Source organism: Aotus nancymaae, unplaced genomic scaffold, assembly GCF_030222135.1.
Source record: "Aotus nancymaae isolate 86718 unplaced genomic scaffold, 86718_ANA_hifiasm-v0.15.2.pri h1tg000025l, whole genome shotgun sequence".
NCBI lineage: Eukaryota > Metazoa > Chordata > Mammalia > Primates > Aotidae > Aotus > Aotus nancymaae.
The window spans coordinates 4,121,202-4,141,167 of NW_026988438.1; the positions used below are offsets into that span (position 1 = coordinate 4,121,202).

The 19,966-nt window shown below is 38.9% G+C and overlaps 1 protein-coding gene across 5 annotated transcripts in view; it reads left to right on the plus strand.

The window, feature by feature from the left end:
* Positions 1–19,966, plus strand: part of AGMO (alkylglycerol monooxygenase) — a 441,694-nt gene that overhangs the window by 20,487 nt on the left and 401,241 nt on the right. For 4 of the 5 annotated variants that reach the window (XM_064380350.1, XM_021674184.2, XM_064380352.1 and 1 more), the window contains exon 2: positions 18,875–19,158. In XM_064380350.1, the coding sequence (XP_064236420.1) occupies positions 19,033–19,158 (126 nt within the window). In that variant the 5' untranslated portion in view covers positions 18,875–19,032. Of the gene's footprint in view, positions 1–12,610; positions 12,781–18,874; positions 19,159–19,966 lie in introns of those variants that run through there. The other variant, XM_064380351.1, reaches the window with a different exon arrangement.

Consider the following 19,966-nt stretch of genomic DNA (forward strand, 5'->3'; position numbering starts at 1 on the left):
TTCTGTTTCAGTGAACTTCCTGATTTGCAAATTATTCTTTGCTCAAGTAAACACTATTAAATTTAATTTGTCTAAAGTTTTTCTTTCAACACTAATAAGCTAGGGTTGAGAGGAGCAGGGAAAATAGAGAGTCCTGGAGCATTGATCTCCTCCATACTACCACATTCGTTTTGCCATTTCCAGTTGTGGAAGAGCGCCTTGATTATTGTGGCCTGCACCTCAGTCACAGACAGGTGGATGTCAGCTCGCGCCAAGCCATTTCTTTCAGCAGCCTGAGCAGCAAGGAGGGAACAGTACCAAGAGCTTCCTCAGACGCCTAAGTGGGAAGCCTGGACAAATAGTTGCCCTTGTACCTCCAAACTCATCTCATGTTTCCTATAATGATCTAGAGTTGTGGCAACAGAGAGACACAGAACTAATGGGTGTATATTCATTCTGATCTCTTTGTCTTCACTTGCTGTGTGAGCAATATCTGAAAATGAAATCCAAACGTCTCCTCCTTTGCTGCATTTTCCATAATGTGGTCTAAAAACATTGTAATACTCAATTCTTTTTTTTTTTTAAGTGAAAGTAATATGTAATCATTACCACAATTGTCTAACATTTCATCTGTGTTTAAAGCAGAGGTTAGCAAAATAGGAACTTTGGGCCTAATGCAGCTGTTGTGGCAACAAACCTTTTACTGGAACCCAGTCTCACCCACCTGTTTATATGTTGTTTATGGGGGTTTCTCACTGCAGTGTGGTTGTGTAGTTGTGATAGTGACTGACTGGCTGGTTTGCAGAGAGTAAAATATTTACTACTTGGCCTTTTACAGAAAAAGTTTGAAAGTCCCCAACAAATGTTATACCCATTTTAATCCAGAGATATCTAGTGTTCAGGGTTTAATATATTGTCCTTTTATTTATTTTATTTTATTTTTTGGGAAATGGAGACTCAGTCTTGTCACCCAGGCTGGAGTGCAGTGGCACAGTCTCGGCTTACTGCAACCTCTGCCTCCTCGGTTCAAGTGATTCTTCTGCCTCAGCCTCCCAAGTAGTTGGGATTATAGGTGCCCGCCACCACTCCAGGCAAATTTGTTTTTGTATTTTTAGTAGAGGCAGGATTTCACCATGTTGGCCAGGCTGGTCTGGAACTCCTGACCTCAAGTGATCCACCCTCCTGGACCTCCTGCAGTGCTGGGATTGCAGGCGTGAGCTACTGCGCCCACCCTGTCCTTTTACTTTATATGAGACACTTCATTGTCTCATTACCTCACAGCCCGGACTTCCCTGGCAATATAGTAAGTCCTTTTGTTATTCTGTAAATACTTGAATGATGTAACTGATGAATCTGATAATCTCAAGTAATATAATATTTTAGGACGATCCTGATTTATACTTTAAACTCATTTCTTCCTGCTTTCCTGGGTCTTTCCTGACCACAACACAAACTTCTTTCTCTCCCCTGAATTATTTTGTACCTCCTGTAAATACCACTCATTTAGCAACATAAGTATCGTTTTGTCCTGTTATCACATTTTTCTACGTAAGAAGTTTGGAAACAATCCCTTTACTCTTTAATGAAAAATAAACAACCTCAAGGGAGTGATTTTTAAAAAATTCCAATGCTGTTTACTCAATTCAGTTGAGACTGCATCTATCAAAGAACCCATGTTTTATTTCAATATACAAAAAATTCAAGTGAAATATTGAACCAGTTATAAAAAATTTAGCACTAGATTCTTTGCTAAGAAACATCAATCCATCTAGAGACATTATTTATTCAAGTGAGTGAACATGGTGTCCGTGATGGTGTCAAAGAGGAAGAAGATGGACTATGCTTGTTTTTCAAGATGAATAACATAGAGTTATCAATAAAACAGAAAATAAAGGAAATTTCTCAAGATTGGCTAAACTCACAACACTCCAGATACGTTTAATTATCAAAAAGTCACCACAGATTTATCTATTTGAGGACTCTTTCAGACTTATTCAGAGTTTCAGAGATAAAATGTTAAGTTCATGAAATGGCAAATATACTTTCTAAGAGAGAGCACTTCTAAAAAGCTATATAATCTTTTCAAGTAATATTACAAATAAATTTGACAAAAATTGATTTAAATTTGTTAGAATTTTAAACAAAGCTGGCAAACATTTGTTTAAAAGAGTATTGAGTAATATAAAGAGAGGAGCAAAATAAGCCAGGTGTGGTGAGTCACGCCTAGAATCTCAACACTTTGGGAGGCTGAGGCGGGCAGTTCATGATGTCAGGGGTTCAAGACCAGCCTGGCCAGCATGGTGAAACCCTGTCTCTACTAAAAATACAAGAATTAGCTGGGCGTGGTAATACCAGCTATTTGGGACGTTGAGGCAAAAGAATTGTTTAAACTTGGGAGGCAGAGGTTGCAGTGAGCTGAGATTGTGCCACTGCACTCCAGCTTTGGTGACAGAGTGAGAAGCCATCTTAAAAAAAAGGAAAGGAATAAAATAAAATACTAGTACAAATCAGAAATTTATCGATTGATTAAAAATAAAGTTCAGTACTGCTTGTAGCTGTGCAAGGCCCAGTTGGTGGCTGAAACTTCTAGGGAGCTGGAATTTTCTAGATATACTTTCTTTACTCTTGGGCTTAGAGGTCTCTGCCGTAATGTAGGCATGATCTAGGTTCATGATCCATCCTCCAAGCTGTGACTGCATATAGCGACTGGACATTATGCTGCTGTAGAGAGAAGCATGGATGTTGTAAATCATATTACAGTATGATAACAAAATCTACAGTGTTGAAAAATCCTAGGAATTTATATGTTTCAAATATGCTCATTTTTTTCATGAATATAAAGCTGATATACTAAGCTCTTTGATCATTTTTTTTGTATTTATTTATTTATTTATTTATTTATTTTGAGACAGAGTCTGACTCTATTACCCAGGCTGGAGTGCAGTGGAATGATCACCTATCATACCCCATTGTATCCTTGACCTCCTAAGGCTCAGGTGATTCTCCCACCTCAGCCTCCTGAGTAGCTGGGACTACAGACAGGCATGTGCCACCACACCTAGATAAATTTTGTATTTTTTGTAGGTAGGGTTTCACCATGTTGCCCAGGCTGATCTCAAACTCCTGTACTTTTGAGATCTGCCTGCCTCAGCCTCCCAAAGTGCTGGGACTACAGGTGTGAGCCACCGCACACAGCCTTAAGAAATTTGATTAAAAAGGAGACATACACCTGGCAGTATCACAAGTAGAATCTTCAAAGACTTGGAGATAGAATATATGTGAATGTGGAGAGAATGAGAGTAATACATGTACATCCACACTCTAAAAAAGTAGCAACATTCAAAGAAGTGGGGATATAGGAAAGATATACAGTTTTGTTGATGGTGGTGATAAGGGAAGAACAAAGATGAGCTGAATAACGACATGTTAAATTCTACATGTGTGTGTAGTATCCAGATGGAGATATCCAGAAGTCAGTTTGTGTTCAAAAAGACAACCCTAAGTGGGACATACACTGATTCATGAAAAATGGGAATGATCCAGGGATGCTAAGAGGTCAATAAAAGTATTCAAAAGTATTCTTGGCAGAGGTAAACATGAGCGTAAGGGTGCTGAGGTACATTTGGGATATTGACAGTAGGATCACAAAGAGTGAAGTGGAGGGGTGGAGGCATATACTGAGGTTATGGCTGGGGTAAGATAAGCAGGGGCCAGCTCATACCATAGTCTCAAATCTAGGTAGAGTGGGCATGGGTGTGTGCATCACTTTACTCCAAAGGCAATGGAAGCCAGTGGAGAATCATAAGATAGAGAAAGGATTGATATGATTCAGATGCTAAAAAGATTTTTCTAGTGGCTGCCTGGCAGTGGGTTCAAAGTGTGTTGGAGAGAAAGCAGAGAGGCAGAAGAGAAGGTAGAGAGTGACTCAGGTGTGTGACGGATGATAGTGGTAGAAAAGAAGAGAAAGGGTCAGATTTGAAGCAGTGGTTTGCAATAATTTTGTAACAAATTTTTTAAAGATTCAACTGTGTGTGTGTGTGAAACAAAATTTTGTAAATAAAATTAATTTTTTCACTGGTAAAACATATTAAAATTTTGGAATAATTTTATTATCTTCTTTCTGTTCCATCTAATTTTTAAAAATTCTAATGACCCATTAGATTGATTTTACAACCTGCTAGTAGGTTGTTAGAGTGTACTGACTTACCAGAAAAACCTATAGGAGTTGATGTTAAACTAAATGTGGAAAGTAAGACAGTGGAAGCATCAAAGAAAACTCCCAGATATAAGCAGGGAAATGTCACAGAACAATAAAATAGTTCGCAGAAACTCAATACTGCAATGGGAACGTTTACCAGGTTGTATAAGGAGCCTATGAATTAGTGTGATGCATCTGTAGTAAGTACAAATGAGTTCTACGAACATGTGTGTGCTGGTATTTGCATGGGCATATGATTTCACTTCTCTTGGGTAAATATCTAAGAGCGGAATGACTTGATTATTTGGTAAATATATGTTTAATTTTAAAAGAAGCTACCAAACAGCTTTCTATAATGATTTGTACTAGTTTTCATTCTCACCAACAGCTACGATGACTTCAGTTCCTCCACATCCTCACACTTACTAGCATATCTTTTTAATTTTATCTATTGTAATAGATGTGTAGTGTTTTTAATTTGCATTTCCCTAATGACTAATGACATTGAGTATTTCTTTAGTATTTATTTGATATATTAATTTCTTTAGTAAAGTGTCTCTTCAAATCTCTTGCCCATTTAAAAACAATAGGTTTTTTTGAGTTTTGACTTTTCAGTGTTACTTTATTCTAGATCCAAGTATTTTATTAAATATAGGATATGTAAACGTTTTTCAGAGTTTATGGTTTACCTTTTCATTCTCAGAACAGTAACTTTCAAAGAATACAGTGTTTAAATTTTCATGTAGGTCTGAAGGAGTAGGGAAGATGTAGAAGCTATGTGCCTTTGGATTTGCTTGTGTAAGATATCCTGGCTATTATTTTGAGGAACTGCCATGACTTAGGAAGGTTCTTTTTTACACTAGTAAGGAAAAAAAGCAACAAGTTGATCCTGAGGAATCCACTTCATTCCTTTGAACACAGCAGGTGATGATGACGGGCGATAATGTTCTAGTAGTGGCAGTGAAGATGAACAAAGATTTCTTTCAGATATTTCTGATTTCAGCTTAGACACAAGAATTCTTGACTAGGTGATGGTAACAATAGCACGATGGTTCATGATGGGGCAAACAAGTTACATATTGGAAGTCTATAGCAGCAGTGTTCCTTATGCAGACTATTGAATAAGTGCTAATCATCTTCCTCCAAGAAAAAGTCTAAAATAAAATCAATTATGTTGATGTTGTTGGGGTTCAGGAGCTCAGGGGAGCCCTCAGTTCCCGAGAGGACGTTTCTCCAGGTTCTTGGTCTATCACTCCCCAAGAATGGGAGAGGAGACCACAGTGCAGTGTGCTTGAAAAAGTAAATGCCGGACCCAAAAGTGTTTGTAGAAAGTGATTTATTTAGGTAGAGAGAGAAAAAGGAGAAGGAGAGAGAAAGAAACAGCTAGCTCTCACACTCGGTAAAAGGAAAGCCGCTCTCACACTGAGTGGGAAGGGTTTCCAGAGGGAGAAAACCAGAGAAGGAACACGGAGCAAGAGAATCCAGAAAGGTGGCATCCAGGAGAGCAAAGACAGCTTCCACACTGAGTGGAGGGGAATTGAGAGAGAGAAATGGAGTTTAGGAGAGGAAAAGCAGCTTCCACAGTGGGTGGAAGGGGACCCCAGAGGGGGAAAATCCAGGAGGGGAAAGAGAGCTCCCGCTATGTGGGAGGGGATTATTCTAGAGAGCTGGAAATCGGCATGGCTGAAGGAGCAGGGGAATTTATCCTGGGAAAAATTCCACCTCCCCAAGTTCCTCTGGCGAATGAAAGGAGTTCCTTTAAACTTCTGCTGGGGTGATTCACTCTTAGTTTCTTTTTACACCCGTGAAATTTAAACATAAACTGTTAAATCTCCTGGATGGAGAGAGATGAGAGGGGGGCATGGCGCTGGGAAGTTCTTGCCCTTAAAACTATGCCCCCTGGTGGACGCAGAAAGAGAACACATTCCCCCAATATGTGTTTATGTTGGGAGCTAATGCTTGAAATAAAAGTTAAAATAAATGAAAAACATATCAGTTTGCTTGAATCATGAATTGATGTCCCAAAAATCTTTAGTTGTTTTCCACTGGCATAGCCAGCAGTCTGATCCCACCAAATAATGGCTCTTCTTAATTACAATCTGTGCTGTTGTAAGGATATTAAAGATGTGTAGGTGTCTTCTTAGAAATGACTATGAAATGAGGTACTATCTAACTAAAGAATTGCTATTTTTACTCATTATATACTTTTGCAAGAAGAGATGAAAACATTGTATAACAACACACTTAATAAAGCTTAATAAAACAAAGGGAAATAAGTGATAAAATTTAGGCAAGAAAAATATAGGTAGGAATCACTGTGAAACCAGGAATGAGTTGAGTGTGTGCTATGATCTGAATGTTCGTGTCCCTTCCCCTCACAAATCAGCATGTTGAATCCTAACACACCAACTGATGATATTAGGAGGTGGGGCCTTTGGGAGATGATTGTGTCATGAGGGTGGAGCCCACATGATCGGTATTAGTGGCCTTATAAAAAAGGCCCCAGAGATCTCTTTTGCCTCTTCCGCCATGTGAGGGCACAGTGAAAAGATTATTATCTCTGAACCCAGAAGTAGGATTTTATCAGACACCAAATTTGCTGGCACCTTGCTCTTGGACTTTAAGCTTCCAAAACTGTGAGAAATAAATTTCTGCTGTTCATAAGCCATTCAGTTTCTGGTGTTCTGTTACAGCTGCCGGAACAGACTAAGACAGTACAGCGCCCCTTGAATTCTATACACTTGCTAGATTTATGTCACGCATTTGACACTAAGCTACCTATTTAACCATCTGAAGTGGGAAACATGATTAGGTAAGTGATTCATAGCATCCACAAAATTAAATAACATAAATGTTGTTCAGGAGAAACACATTATTCTTGGTACTGAAACTAGAGAAACGTTCTTAATCACGTCCTAAAGAATGATAAGAACTGGATTTATGTCTGTGATGAATTGCTTCAACTCTGTCTCATAAAGGAAGGTTCACAGGGCCTGTCACCAGCAGGCAGGTATCCCTGTGATGAGTCCTCAGGTAAAGGACTGTGCCTGATCTGCTGGCGTTATTAGAAACATACTCTGTATGTTGCATAAAACATGATGAAACCAATCTTTTCTTATTTGTTTCAAACAGAGACAAATCTTTTATAATAATTTATCCTCCAAGTCTGGACATTAGTTGTCATTACCAAGGTCAATGCTATCTATTATTTCCTCAAGAGAGAAACAAGTCCTATAGACATTCTAAGTTAGAGTAGCAACCCAAGATCATGAATCAGGTAATACGCACTTTTAGAGTTGTTCGCTGGTGATAGGTTAACAGAAATGCTGTAGTAAATTACAACTAAGAAACTGCAGGTTGAGCAAATTAAAATAAATTTATTTGCTGCTGGACTTCTTAGAACCTTTGAAATATCTGCATACAAAATTTATCTCTGAGTAGCATATGCAGATTTGGTGTTTTCCAAACTTTTTGCAAAAGCTTCTCTTTGCAGAGCATCCCATGAAACATTCCAGGAAATACTCATGAGATCTTACACATTCCTTTTTTCTGCACTGTGAATTTGGATTAATTCCAACACTGACTCACAATCAATCGCATAAAGAGGGAGTTACATACATTCTGACACTGATACGTATGCAGCACTTTAAATCGTTCTTTTGGCAGTGACTACTGTTAAAATAACAATGAGATGTATTAGTTTGATGGGATTTTAAAGAAATAACTTCTGAAATACTATTTGTTTTTCTATGCTCTGACCTCAAGTGTATGCCATCAATTTCTTTAAAGATCATGTTCTACCTGATCTTTGCCTTCTAAGTCGTGGAAAGGACTTTGGCTAAAAGTAATAAAATCTGATTTGAGAAAATACTGATTTAAGTTTCATATGCTGCTATTTTCTAATGAAAAGTATTAATACAAAAGATTCAAAGACTCTTAGAGACAATATTAAAATTTTGACAACACACAACTAGATTCTTTAAAAAATGTCCTCAGGATATATGGGACTGTAGTGAAAGGGGAAATAATTAACTTTGTATTATGGAAATGATATTCTGCACAAATAATGTAGTCAATTAGATCCGAAAGAGAAAATAAAAAATAAAAATAATACTGCACATACCAATTTCTGCAAATCATTTGGAGCAACTGGAACTCTCATACTGATGGGAATGCTAAATGCACACTTTGAAAAACAGTTTGGATCTTTCTTAATATTAAAGTATGTTTACCATACTATATATATATTACAATATTAATGGGATTCTTTTAAAATATATTATGAGATTATTTATACTAATGTGTAAATTATCATATATATTATTTACATTTGAACTCCAAAAAATAGTCATGAAAATGAAATGAATATAATAGACTTGGTTTCCAAAGTAAAAATGAATATTATTTATGCATTTGAATATGATTGAAGTGACTACATGAAAATCATTCTTAGGTTTGGCTTGTAATTAGTTTTGTCAGTACTTTTTCTTTCTTTTCATTGAAAATTCTGTTTTGGGCTTTGAACTTCAGATTTGTATATCAACACGTGCAACCATCTCGACTTTCACGTCTGCAGGCATCTCATATCATGCTCTAAGCCAAATCCTCCAGTCTGTCCATCACAGTAAATAACGTTATTCTTTTAGCACCTTAAATCAAAGTCTTGAAATTATTCATGTCTTCTCTCCTTTTATCTCATTCCCCACATCTGATCTCTTAGCAAACCTTATGAGCTCTACCTGTAATATGTGTTCAGAATCACCCTTGCACTTTCACTCCCTCTACTCTAACTATCCTAGTGAAAGTCAGCAAGATTTATCAGAACTACATTAACTGTTTATGAACACTCTTCTGCTTCCAGTCTGTCTCTCTCATGTTCATTCTTCACACAGAAACCAAAATGATCATTTTATACATATATCGGACCATGCGACTCTTCTGTTCAAAACCCTTCAATGCTTTTCTGCCTGTATTAGTTTGAGTGTTATTAGCTGTTAGGTGAACAAGGCTCATATAATAACAAATAAAACAGAAAATACATTACAAGTTTGGTATTTGCTCATATAATGACCTGATTGATGGGTTGCTCTTCTCTATGTAGTAATTCAGAGACCCAGACACCTTCTAATTTGCAGCTTTGTCATTTCATCACGCGGCTTCCAAATTTTAAAAAAGCTCGACCTCAAATGACACATAAAGTATGATCTCATCTATGTAAAATAATGTGCCTGAAAAAGACCCTGAATTCAAGATGTTCATTAAAATCTTAATGAGACTGTAATCTGCTTGATGTGGTTATGAGTGCTTTGTTTTAAAATGTCTTATGCATTTTTTTAAATTTCTACAGTAAATATGTATTATTTTATGATCTTAGCGACATAAACAAACTTTTAAAGATGGTCATGTCAGTGCAGCTTTCCAGTCTAATTCCTGGTAACTGATTCTAATGACTAAACAGAAAGCTATATGAGAAGGAAGGGACTTCGTCAGCTCTAGAGTACAATCAAGCAAACCATATATCCCCACATTTGGAGAGTTAAAGTTTGGAAATATGGCAGCATCAAGCAGAAGGTTAGGATTTTGTTTCTTGCATTCACCTTGAAATGCACCTCTATATGTTACTCTTAATCCTTGGTTGTAAGACAACCACTCAATGAGCTACTTCTCCAACTCAGTTTCCTAAAAAAGAAAAGAGTTTGCTTCCTCTGCTGAATGTATGAATCCTGTCATCTGCATGTGGTCAGCACTGGTGGGGGGAACTATGGGTGATATTGATCCACTCTTAGTGGAGTCATTTTGGCTTTGAGGGCCAATGACAGCAGAGGAGAATGTTATCCAAAGCTGGGGGAGTTATCGGTATTGTTACAGGCTAGAAACACCATGGACTGAGAATCTTTCTTCTACACAACTGTCAATTTGTCCAAAAGCAAAAACTGTGTTTTCTGACTGGGATGCCCCAAACACTAGGCCTTGGACTTCCCCAGCCTCAATAAATATAAGTTATAGGAAGATCTTAAATGGTATTTTTGTACGTCTCTGGAAAGAGTAGAGGCCAAGGAGAACAAAACAAAAATAAGGAAAACTGATGTGTGTCGTGGAAGCTCTGATTCACTGCAAAAGCCTGCAGAGACAGCTGGGGCTGCTCAGGGATAGCTGTATCCTCCACCATCCCATGCTCAACTGATAAAACAGATCTAAATGCCAAAGAGCCACATACAATGAGTGGACACAAGGACTATTCAACCACATCTTTTTTGTTTGTATGTTTTTGGGGGAAAAAAGGCATAAAGAACCCATACCCATCCACAGCTAGACAAATGGAGAGTGAAGGAAGGGAAAGAGCCTATTAAAAGTTGACAAAGAGGGCCAGGTGCAGTGTCTCATGCCTGTAATCCCAGCACTTTGGGAGGCCTAGGCAGGCAGATCATGAAGTCGGGAGATTGAGACCATCCTGACCAACATGGTGAAACCCCATCTCTACTAAAATACAAAAAATTAGCCAGGTGTGGTGGCGAGCGCTTGTAGTCCTAGCTATTCTGGAAACTGAGGCAGGGGAATTGCTTGAACTCGGGAGGCAGAGGTTGCAGTGAGCCAAAATCACGCCACTGCACTTCAGCCTGAGGATAGAGCAAGACTCTGTCCCCCGCCCCCCAAAAAAGTTGATAAAGAACATGCTTTTGAGTATTATCTCCAGGTAACTAAGTATAATTTTAGGCAGAAATGTTGTCTACACTCAAGTGAAATAGGAAAAAAAAAATTGAAGGAAAAAATGACACTATATGATAAGAAATAGATACAAAAGGAGGACTGAGAGAGTTTAGGAAAATATTTAAGAAAACAATGCCGCTGTGAAGTTTGAAGTAGACCCAGAAAGAAGATGAAAATAGTGAGAGAGAGAGGGAAAAAAACCCAAAAACAACCTATACCCAAAGGATAGGCTTGAGAACGGAATGTCAGAAAATAAAAAGGAAATGAAAATGGACACAGACAATATAATGGATGTGGTTGACAAATGAGATCTGATAAACAGATAAATCACATTTGGGAAGAAGTGTAAAAGAAATCAGTGAAACATAAATAATAGGCAAAAACGCAGTGGCAGACAATTCTCCTAAAGCAAAGGAAGATTCAAATCTGAGGCTTAAGGATATTCACCTCTTCAAGATATTCTACCCAAAATATAAACGCTAAAGTGGTTTAATTTCAAAGGCACAAAAATATTCTATAAGCACCCAGGAGGTAGAAATGAACCACTTTTTTTAAAGGCAAGTTGAACTCAGACTTAATATTATTGTGAAATATTAGATGCCAAAAGAAAAGGCAGATCTGTAATTACAGAGGTTCTACCACGCTGCTTTTCTTACATAAACGCCTCGCAGGAAAGTGTTTACATTTTTTACAGTTTTATAAACATTGAGGCTAAGTATCATGTAAATAAGAGGCTATGATGAAGACTTTTTATAATTAGTAAAGAGTGTTATGTCTTGTGCTAACTATGGTTCTATTGCCTCTCATCTCCAAATTCAAACCCTATTACCTGATCTGTGAAATAGAAACGGGTCTTTTAAATATTTTTCTTTGCTAGCTGACATGATGTTAGGCTTTGTCAGGAGTGGGCTGCTGACAGTCATTGTTAAAGGAAAAGGTGTTCCTCCCTGGCTCCTACACGATCACTTGGCAGGGTCTGGTAACACAGGCAGATTCTTCAGTGCCCAGTTCCTGCAATGCATAGCAGCCCGGAGCTTCACCTGGCACCTCTTCAGGTGGTTTTGTAGAAAGTGCCTCTAGTGAGAAATTCCTGGTGAACAGTATCTTTTGTCCTTTTTCATCCTAAAGGGCTCATTTCAAGCAAGTTCACCAGTGAAGCCCCGGGAGTAGTGGCTGCTCCTTCTATGTTCTTTTGAGTTTTCTTAGTTTTTATTAGCCACTCCTTTATTATGCCAATTCCCTGTGTTAGCTGGCAAACCATTATATTAAATTCTCCTGTTCAATTTACTGTGGCTTCTCTCTCAAAATTGGACCATTATCCATATCACCTGTGGTCCCTAATCAGTTGTTTTTTCGTTTCAATAAAAAACTTTGATGTCTTTTTGTGTTGATTGATTTGCAAATGCAAATACTGAGAGTAAATAGTGTCTCATGTCTTACATTCTCATGGGATGTCTGATATTCATATTAGGCTCTTCTCAAGCTTTTTTCCTTGAATTACACCAAAAAAAGAGTGGGGGGAGGGTGAAATCCCAGCAGAATCCCATTGACTAGGTAGCTTTGTGCAAAGATCTGACAGAGTTACTCAGATGAGAAGTCATCTGAAAATGTCCGGAGGGTTGATATGGTTTGGCTGTGTCCCCACCCAGATCTCATCTTGAATTGTAGCTCCCACAGCTCCCACGTGTGTGGAAGGGACCAGGAGAGAGAAAATTGAATTATGGGGGTGGTTTCACCTTACCGTTCCCGTGGCAGCAAGTCTCACGAGATCTGATGGATTTATAAGGGGAAACCCCTTTCGTTTGGTTCTTTTTCTCTCTCTTGCCAGCCGCCGATGTAAGACGTGCCTTTCACTTTCTGCCGTGATTGTGGGGACTCCCCAGCTACGCGGAACTGTGAGTCCTTTAAACCTCTTTTTCTTTATAAATTACTCAGTCTCAGGTATGGGTTTGTCTTTTATTGGCAGCGTTCACACGGACTAATACAGGCATCCTCTTTGTGGTTCATATGAAGGTTCAAAGTCCTCTGTTCTGTCCACCTTGGCTTCGCCTAACAGATCTTCAGCCAAAGTGGTGCTCTGTCTCTGTTGAATTTTGAAATAATTACTTTTTCCCTCCCTCCCTCCCTCCCTCCCTTCCTTCTTTCCCTCCCTCCCTCCCTCCCTCCCTTCCTTCTTTCCCTCCCTCCCTCCCTTCCTCCCTTCCTTCTTTCCCTCCCTCCCTTCCTTCCTTTCCCTCCCTCCCTCCCTGCCTTCCTCCTTTCCCTCCCTCCCTCCCTTCCTCCCTTCCTTCTTTCCCTCCCTCCCTTCCTTCCTTTCCCTCCCTCCCTCCCTGCCTTCCTTCTTTCCCTCCCTCCCTCCCTTCCTTCCTTCTCTCCCTTCCTCCCTCCCTCCCTTCCTTCTTTTCCTCCCTCTCTCCCTTCCTTCTTTCCCTCCCTCCCTCCTTTCCTCCCTCCCTTCCTCCCTTCCTCCTTTCCCTCCCTCCCTCCCTCCCTTCCTTCTTTCCCTCCCTCCCTCCCTCCCTCCCTTCCTTCCTTCCCTCCCTCCCTCCCTTCCTTCCTTTCCCTCCCTCCCTTCCTCCCTTCCTTCTTTCCCTCCCTCCCTCCTTTCCTCCGTTCCTTCTTTCCCTCCCTCCCTTCCTTCCTTCTTTCCCTCCCTCCCTCCCTTCCTTCCTTCCTTCCCTCCCTCCCTCCCTTCCTTCCTTTCCCTCCCTCCCTCCCTGCCTTCCTCCTTTCCCTCCCTCCCTCCCTTCCTTCCCTCCCTCCCTCCCTCCCTTCCTTCTTTCCCTCCCTCCCTCCCTTCCTTCCTTCTTTCCCTCCCTCCCTCCCTTCCTTCCTTTCCCTCCCTCCCTTCCTTCCTCCTTTCCCTCCCTCCCTCCCTTCCTTCCTTCCCCCCCTCCCTCCCTCCCTCCCTTCCTCCCTTCCTTCCTTCGTTTCTTTTCTTTCTTTCTGTCTTTTTTGATGTAGTCTTGCTCTTGTCCCCCAGGCTGAAGTGCAATCTGGGCTCACTGCAACCTCTGCCTCCTGAACCTCTGCCTTACCTGAACCTCTGACAGGTTCAGGTGATTCTCCTCCCTCAGCTTCCTGAATAGCTGGGATTACAGGTGCCCGCCACCATGCCTGGCTAATTTTTGTATTTTTTGTAGAGATGGGGTTTCACCATGTTGGCCAAGCTGGTCTTGAACTTCAGGTGATCTACCCACCTCTGCCTCCCAAAGTGCTGGGATTACAGTCATAAGCCACCATGTCCAGCCTAATTTTGAAGGAATTACTATTTGAACCAAAAAGTGTATATTTAGCCAACTTATCTTTCACATATATAGGCAAGAAAAAAATTATAGTAAGATAAGCAATTATACATGTACTCTCCTGAAAACTACTTGTAATCTACAACAGTAAAAAGGAAAAAAAAAAAGAATGGAAGATACAAAGAATAGAAGTATTAGAAGTGAGCATTGACATCATTTAGTCACAGAATTAAGTTTAAATAATCTAGTATATACGTTCATTCATTCAAAGCAAATTTGTTGAGTGCCTCTGATGTCAATTCTTTCCAAATTAATATATGAATTTAATGTAGTTCCAATTAAAATGCCAACAGGATTCTTTGAAGGTTAGTCTAAACACTTACACGAGCAAATGTGTGAAAACAGCTTCATATTTTTTAGAAATAAAATTCAAGCATGTGAAATTGTTCTACAAGTCACCAGAATTTATTACGATGGTACAATAATGAAGACAAATGGTACTAGCATTAGATAAAAACATTCATAGAGCTGATTGGAGAGCCTGGAAACAGCACAGGTACATAGAATAGTGGGAAAAGTATTGACCGACTAAAGATATGAGAAGAACTGTGATCCATAAAGGCAAGGTACAAAGTCAAATTATTACTACATACCATATGCAAAACTAAATTCCAGATAATAGAAACAACAGATATCCTTTAAATATTCCAGAAAGAAAATCCGAAGATTATTCTTAAAGAATTCTGGCAAGGAAAATGTTCTTAAGCAAGATCCAAAAGCAGAAGTAATGAAACAAAGGCTAACAGCACACACAGAGTTACAATTGCACTATGACAACATATAGATAACTAGTTAAAATGAAATGAGAAAATATTTGCCACATGTATAGGAATATATATACTGTGTATAGAATTATATATTTATAATACAAATGGCCTATAAATCAATAATGACCATGAAATAGAATAATGTGCAGCTCATAATAAAAAATAAATTTTACTTTAAAAACCAAAAAAGGTTAATAAATGTACTGAACAATGTTCAGTGTCATTAGGGAGATGCAAATTAAAAGAAGATACAAATTTTTCATTAACTAATTGGCTAAAAATTATGAAAGATTAATAGGAGCCAGTGTTAGCAAGAGTGTGGCGGGAAAGGCAATTGGGAGGTGAATTTGGCAGCAATTATCGAAGTGTAAATTTTACATACTCTTCATAGCACAATTCCACTGCTAGGAATCCATGTAACACAAAAATGTGCAAAATGTATATTATGCTATAATGTTTATTGCTGCATTTAATTTATTAGTTAAAAATAGAAAACTATATTAACATACACAACAATAGAGGAGTAATTAAATAAGTTAAAATGGTGTGCTGGTTCTTGGTTGACTTTTTCCATAAATTGATTCCTCCCTCCCTTTCTCCTTCAGTGGTTTGTATAGTAAGAGATTATCTTCAACTGGCTGCTTTTTCTAGCCTTCTCTCTCAACTGGCTTTTGACTCATTTAGTCTGTGGTAGTCTATTCTCACATTGCTATAAAGAGCTACCTGAAGGAGTAATTGTAAAGAAAGGGATTTTAGTTGGCTCACTGTTCTGCAGGCTGTACAGGAAACATGGCCAGGGAGGCCTCAAGTAACTTTCAGTCACAGTAGAAGGGGAAGCAGGCGTGTCTTAAATGACCAGAGCAGGAGGAAGAGAAGAGGGAGGTGCTACACACTTTTAAACAGCCAATCTCGTGAGAATCCACTCATGATCAGGAGAACAGCAACAGGGCAATCTACCACCATGAACCAATCACCTAACACCAGGCCCCTCCTCTGGCCTTGGAGATTTGGGCAGGGACACAAATCCAAACCGTGTCATAGCCTAACGGGAAGTGCTGTTGAGAGATTGGTCAGCAGCAAGAAGGGAAAAGCCATAGTACTTCAATTCCTTCCCGCTCTGCCATGGGTATTATTTCTGGCATTGATTGGCTTTGCTCCATGGGAAATGCTCTTGCTAGACAAGCCAGTCGTGGTTCCAACTTTCCCTAGACGAAAATGCTTTTGTCTAGCAAGAGCATCTCCCATGGAAGGTACAGCCCCTTCTCTGCCTTCTGCATTTGTCCCTACAGTTTCACAATGCTGGTGCCTTCCTATTGGTACTAATCTCTAGATTACCTCTTTTTTCCTGCTTGGCTTTTTACTTCTCCCATCATCTGTGTAACAACTTTTTTGTATAAAATTGCCTCTGCTTTAAAAAGTTAAAAATAATTTAGTGTTGCTGATTGAAATGTACAAACACACTTCTGCAGCCACTAAAAACAAAAAAAGTATATACCTGTATAACCATATACTGAAAAAAAATGTTCCTGATAAGTTATTGACTCCAAGAGGAAAGTTGCTGTATCTTATGTTTGATATGGTCCATTGAAAGACTGAATCATTATGTGTATATAGAAATGTATTTGTATAATAACAATGATAATAACCACTCTGTGGAGAAAAACAGATATGGAAAAACCCCACTAAGAGGATAGGTTATCCCTGTGAAGTGAAAGGGTAGGTGTGTATACTTATTGAGAGAAAGGATGCTGTAACTTTTTACTTTATATACAGCTAATTTGTTTGGATTGTTTTCTCTCATAATGTATCATATTGTTAATTTCCAAAAATTTTTTTAAAGCAGGTAATAAAACATTATGCCTAATATGATCATTTTTATTAATTTTTTTTTTTGAGACAGAGTCTTGCTCTGTTGCCCGGGCTAGAGTGCAACAATTCGATCTCCGCTGTCTGCAACCTCCACCTTTGAGGTTCAAGGAATTCTCCTGCCTCAGCCTCCTCAGTAGCTGAGATTACAGGCACCTGCCACCACACCCAGCGAATTTTTGTATTTTTAATAGAGACAGGGTTTCACCATGTTGGCCAGGCTGGTCTCAGACTCCTGACCTCACTTGATCCGCTCATCTCAGCCTCCTAAAGTGCTGAGATTACAGGCTTTAGCCACCATGCCCAGCCACTTTTATTGAAAATTAATAACCATATGTATTTATTTGTAATGGGAATGGTCTGAAAGGACAGTCAATTCTGCTGTAACATGTGCTTTGAGATTAAATTTGTTCCAATGTGATTAATATACTAGAAAATAATTTGAGCATACTACCTATGCTCATGTGTGACTCTATTCAGTGAAAAACTGTCGGTGAACTTTAAAAAACTGAACTGAAAAGGTGAAAGGCTTAGGATGCTCAAAATGCACACAGCACTTACAGCAGCACCCTCGCCTCACCTATGTGCTGTGGACCATGACACCCATGTGTCATATTACAACTTTCTGTCTGATGTCAGATAACCCGTATTTCACCAAGCTAAAGTAACTTGCCGTTTGCAAATCTTCCAATGCATAATTTTCAAAACAAGTTTCAGGTCTTTTTCAAGGTAAAACACCATATTCATTTTAGTGTTTATGTCTGTCTTAACCATGTAACGTGTAAAAGTGTGCTACCACTTTTGTTAGACTCTGATCTTTTTTTTGTTCCTAGTGGGTGATTATGAAGTTTTGGAGTATTTTACCGTAATTACATTTTTCTCATAAGTCCTGTGGTTTTCATTGCACAATTTTGTACAGTATGGTGATTTTTAGGAATGCATATATCATATTATAGCAAAACTGACTGTACATGTACCAAGATATTGATAGTGTTTTGGGCAGCTATTATTACTTATCTATAGTTTCTATATTTTTCTCTTTTTTTGTATTTTATTATTATACTTTAAGTTCTGGGGTACATGTGCAGAACGTGCAGGTTGGTTACATAGGTACACACGAGCCATGGTGATTTGCTGCACCCATCACCCCATCATCTACATTAGATATTTCTCCTAATGCATTCCCTCCCCCAGCCCCCACCCCCAGACAGGCCCCAGTATGTGATGTTCTCCTCCCTGTGTCCATGTGTTCTCATGATTTAATTAGATCCATGTAATTAAAAAATGAGATGGCACCTAAAGGATGATTACAGCTATTCTGGGTAAAGGGCTGCGGCTGTTCTGGCAAGCTCCTTACATTCACTGGTAATGTAATAAATTAAGAGCCCTCAAATCTACTTAAAAGGCACAATCATTTACGCTCTTTCTGTGAAACAGAAATAGGTCTCACAGCAACATCTTGGCACCTTCTTTAATCAGAAAGTCCCAATAAGTACTAAGAAGAATACAGATGTGACTAGCCAAGTTTGCACTAAAAAATATAGACTATATAATAAGCCAAATGCCCCTAAACTGGTTTTCAAACATTCAGAAGGTGTAATAACATGATTCAGATACAGAAATATAGATAGCCAATAAGGACCCAGATATTCAGTGCTTACTGACTTTCAAGCTATTATTAAGTAGCACACCTATAGCCTGTCCCTGCAGGAGATAAAGAGACTACAAACTTGAACACGTTGTGAATTTTTATAAGAGGAGAGAAATTTTTTTTCTATGATTCGATGCTTGAATTTCCATCCACTTTCTCAGTGTGACCTTCTATCTGTTATCACTTTTTTCTTTCCAAGCACTATCGTGATCTTTTTTCTCTTCTTTTTTTTTAGTAGTAACTTGCAGTAGTAACTCCACCTACAGTCAAACTGCATTGTATGACTTTGATTTGGGTATGAGTCCTCTTTTCCCTCCCCCACACGCCCTGTTTCTGGCCTAGCGCCCACTGAACTCTGAACTTGTTCTTGAGCCTTGTATTTTTCTGTCTCTCTATACAGAATCTGCTGTTGGCTGTGCTCTCAATGGAGCTTTGGTTTTAGCTGTTCTCTGACAAAGAGCTTGTTCTGAGCTGCACATCTCGTCCTCTTCGTTCAGCCTCTGGCTTCAACCGCTGAATCCCAAATATTCTCCAGCTGGGAATCAGACAAGGGCAGAAATGAAGAACCCAGAAGCCCAACGGGAGGTTTCAGTTTCCCAGGGATTTCGCGTGATGTTTTACACGATGAAGCCCAGTGAAACTTCATTCCAAACATTAGAAGAGGTGCCTGATTACGTAAAAAAGGTGAGACGATATTGGAAGAGGCTACTTTTACTCTTGCTTCTTTCTTAAGAAATGGTAAGGTCAACCTGAGCGTTTTGTTCACTTTCATTATTTGAATTAATAAATTCTAATCATAATTCGGCTTCTTAAAGGCAGGAAGCAAAAGTAGAATATCTACTTGGATTGAATTTCCTTACAATCCATAGCATCCTCACCTGTAAATTCCCTCCTTTATATGTCACGCCAGAATATCATAAAAACAAAATCTTAACGTTTTCCTGGACTCTGTGGCATCGTAAATGTAGCTGTTGAAAGCTCAATGTCAAATAGTTACACCATATCAGTAAAGTTTGTAACAATTTCATTTTTAAATCTTTAGCTTGTCCACCCCTTCCGAGGAAACTATTTCCTCTTTCATTTGGTAGAGTAGTTCTGCAGAATGAAGGATATGCAGCTTGACCAGGTCCAACTCTGACTTCGTAAGTTTGGATGTGAACCAAGTTTTCTTTGAAACTTTGAAGTGCTCAGAGGTACATTTCACTTCTGGTTCTTGGCTATGATTGAAAGTGGAAATACCCAGAATTAGAACTTGAATCCTGAAGTTCCCCAGCCTATCAAAGTTGTTCCTACAGCACTCACTGGTTCAGGGGAGAAATAGAAAACTAAATTGACATCACACACTATTGTTATTGAGAATTCTGTTTAGAAAGCTTCAAAACTCATGATTAGCTTCCAAATGAGTAAAATCCATATCTTTTTCAAGATTCGATATTATACTTTCTTTCTGATTTTTAAGTAGAAAAAGTGGCACTGATATCTTCATAAATTA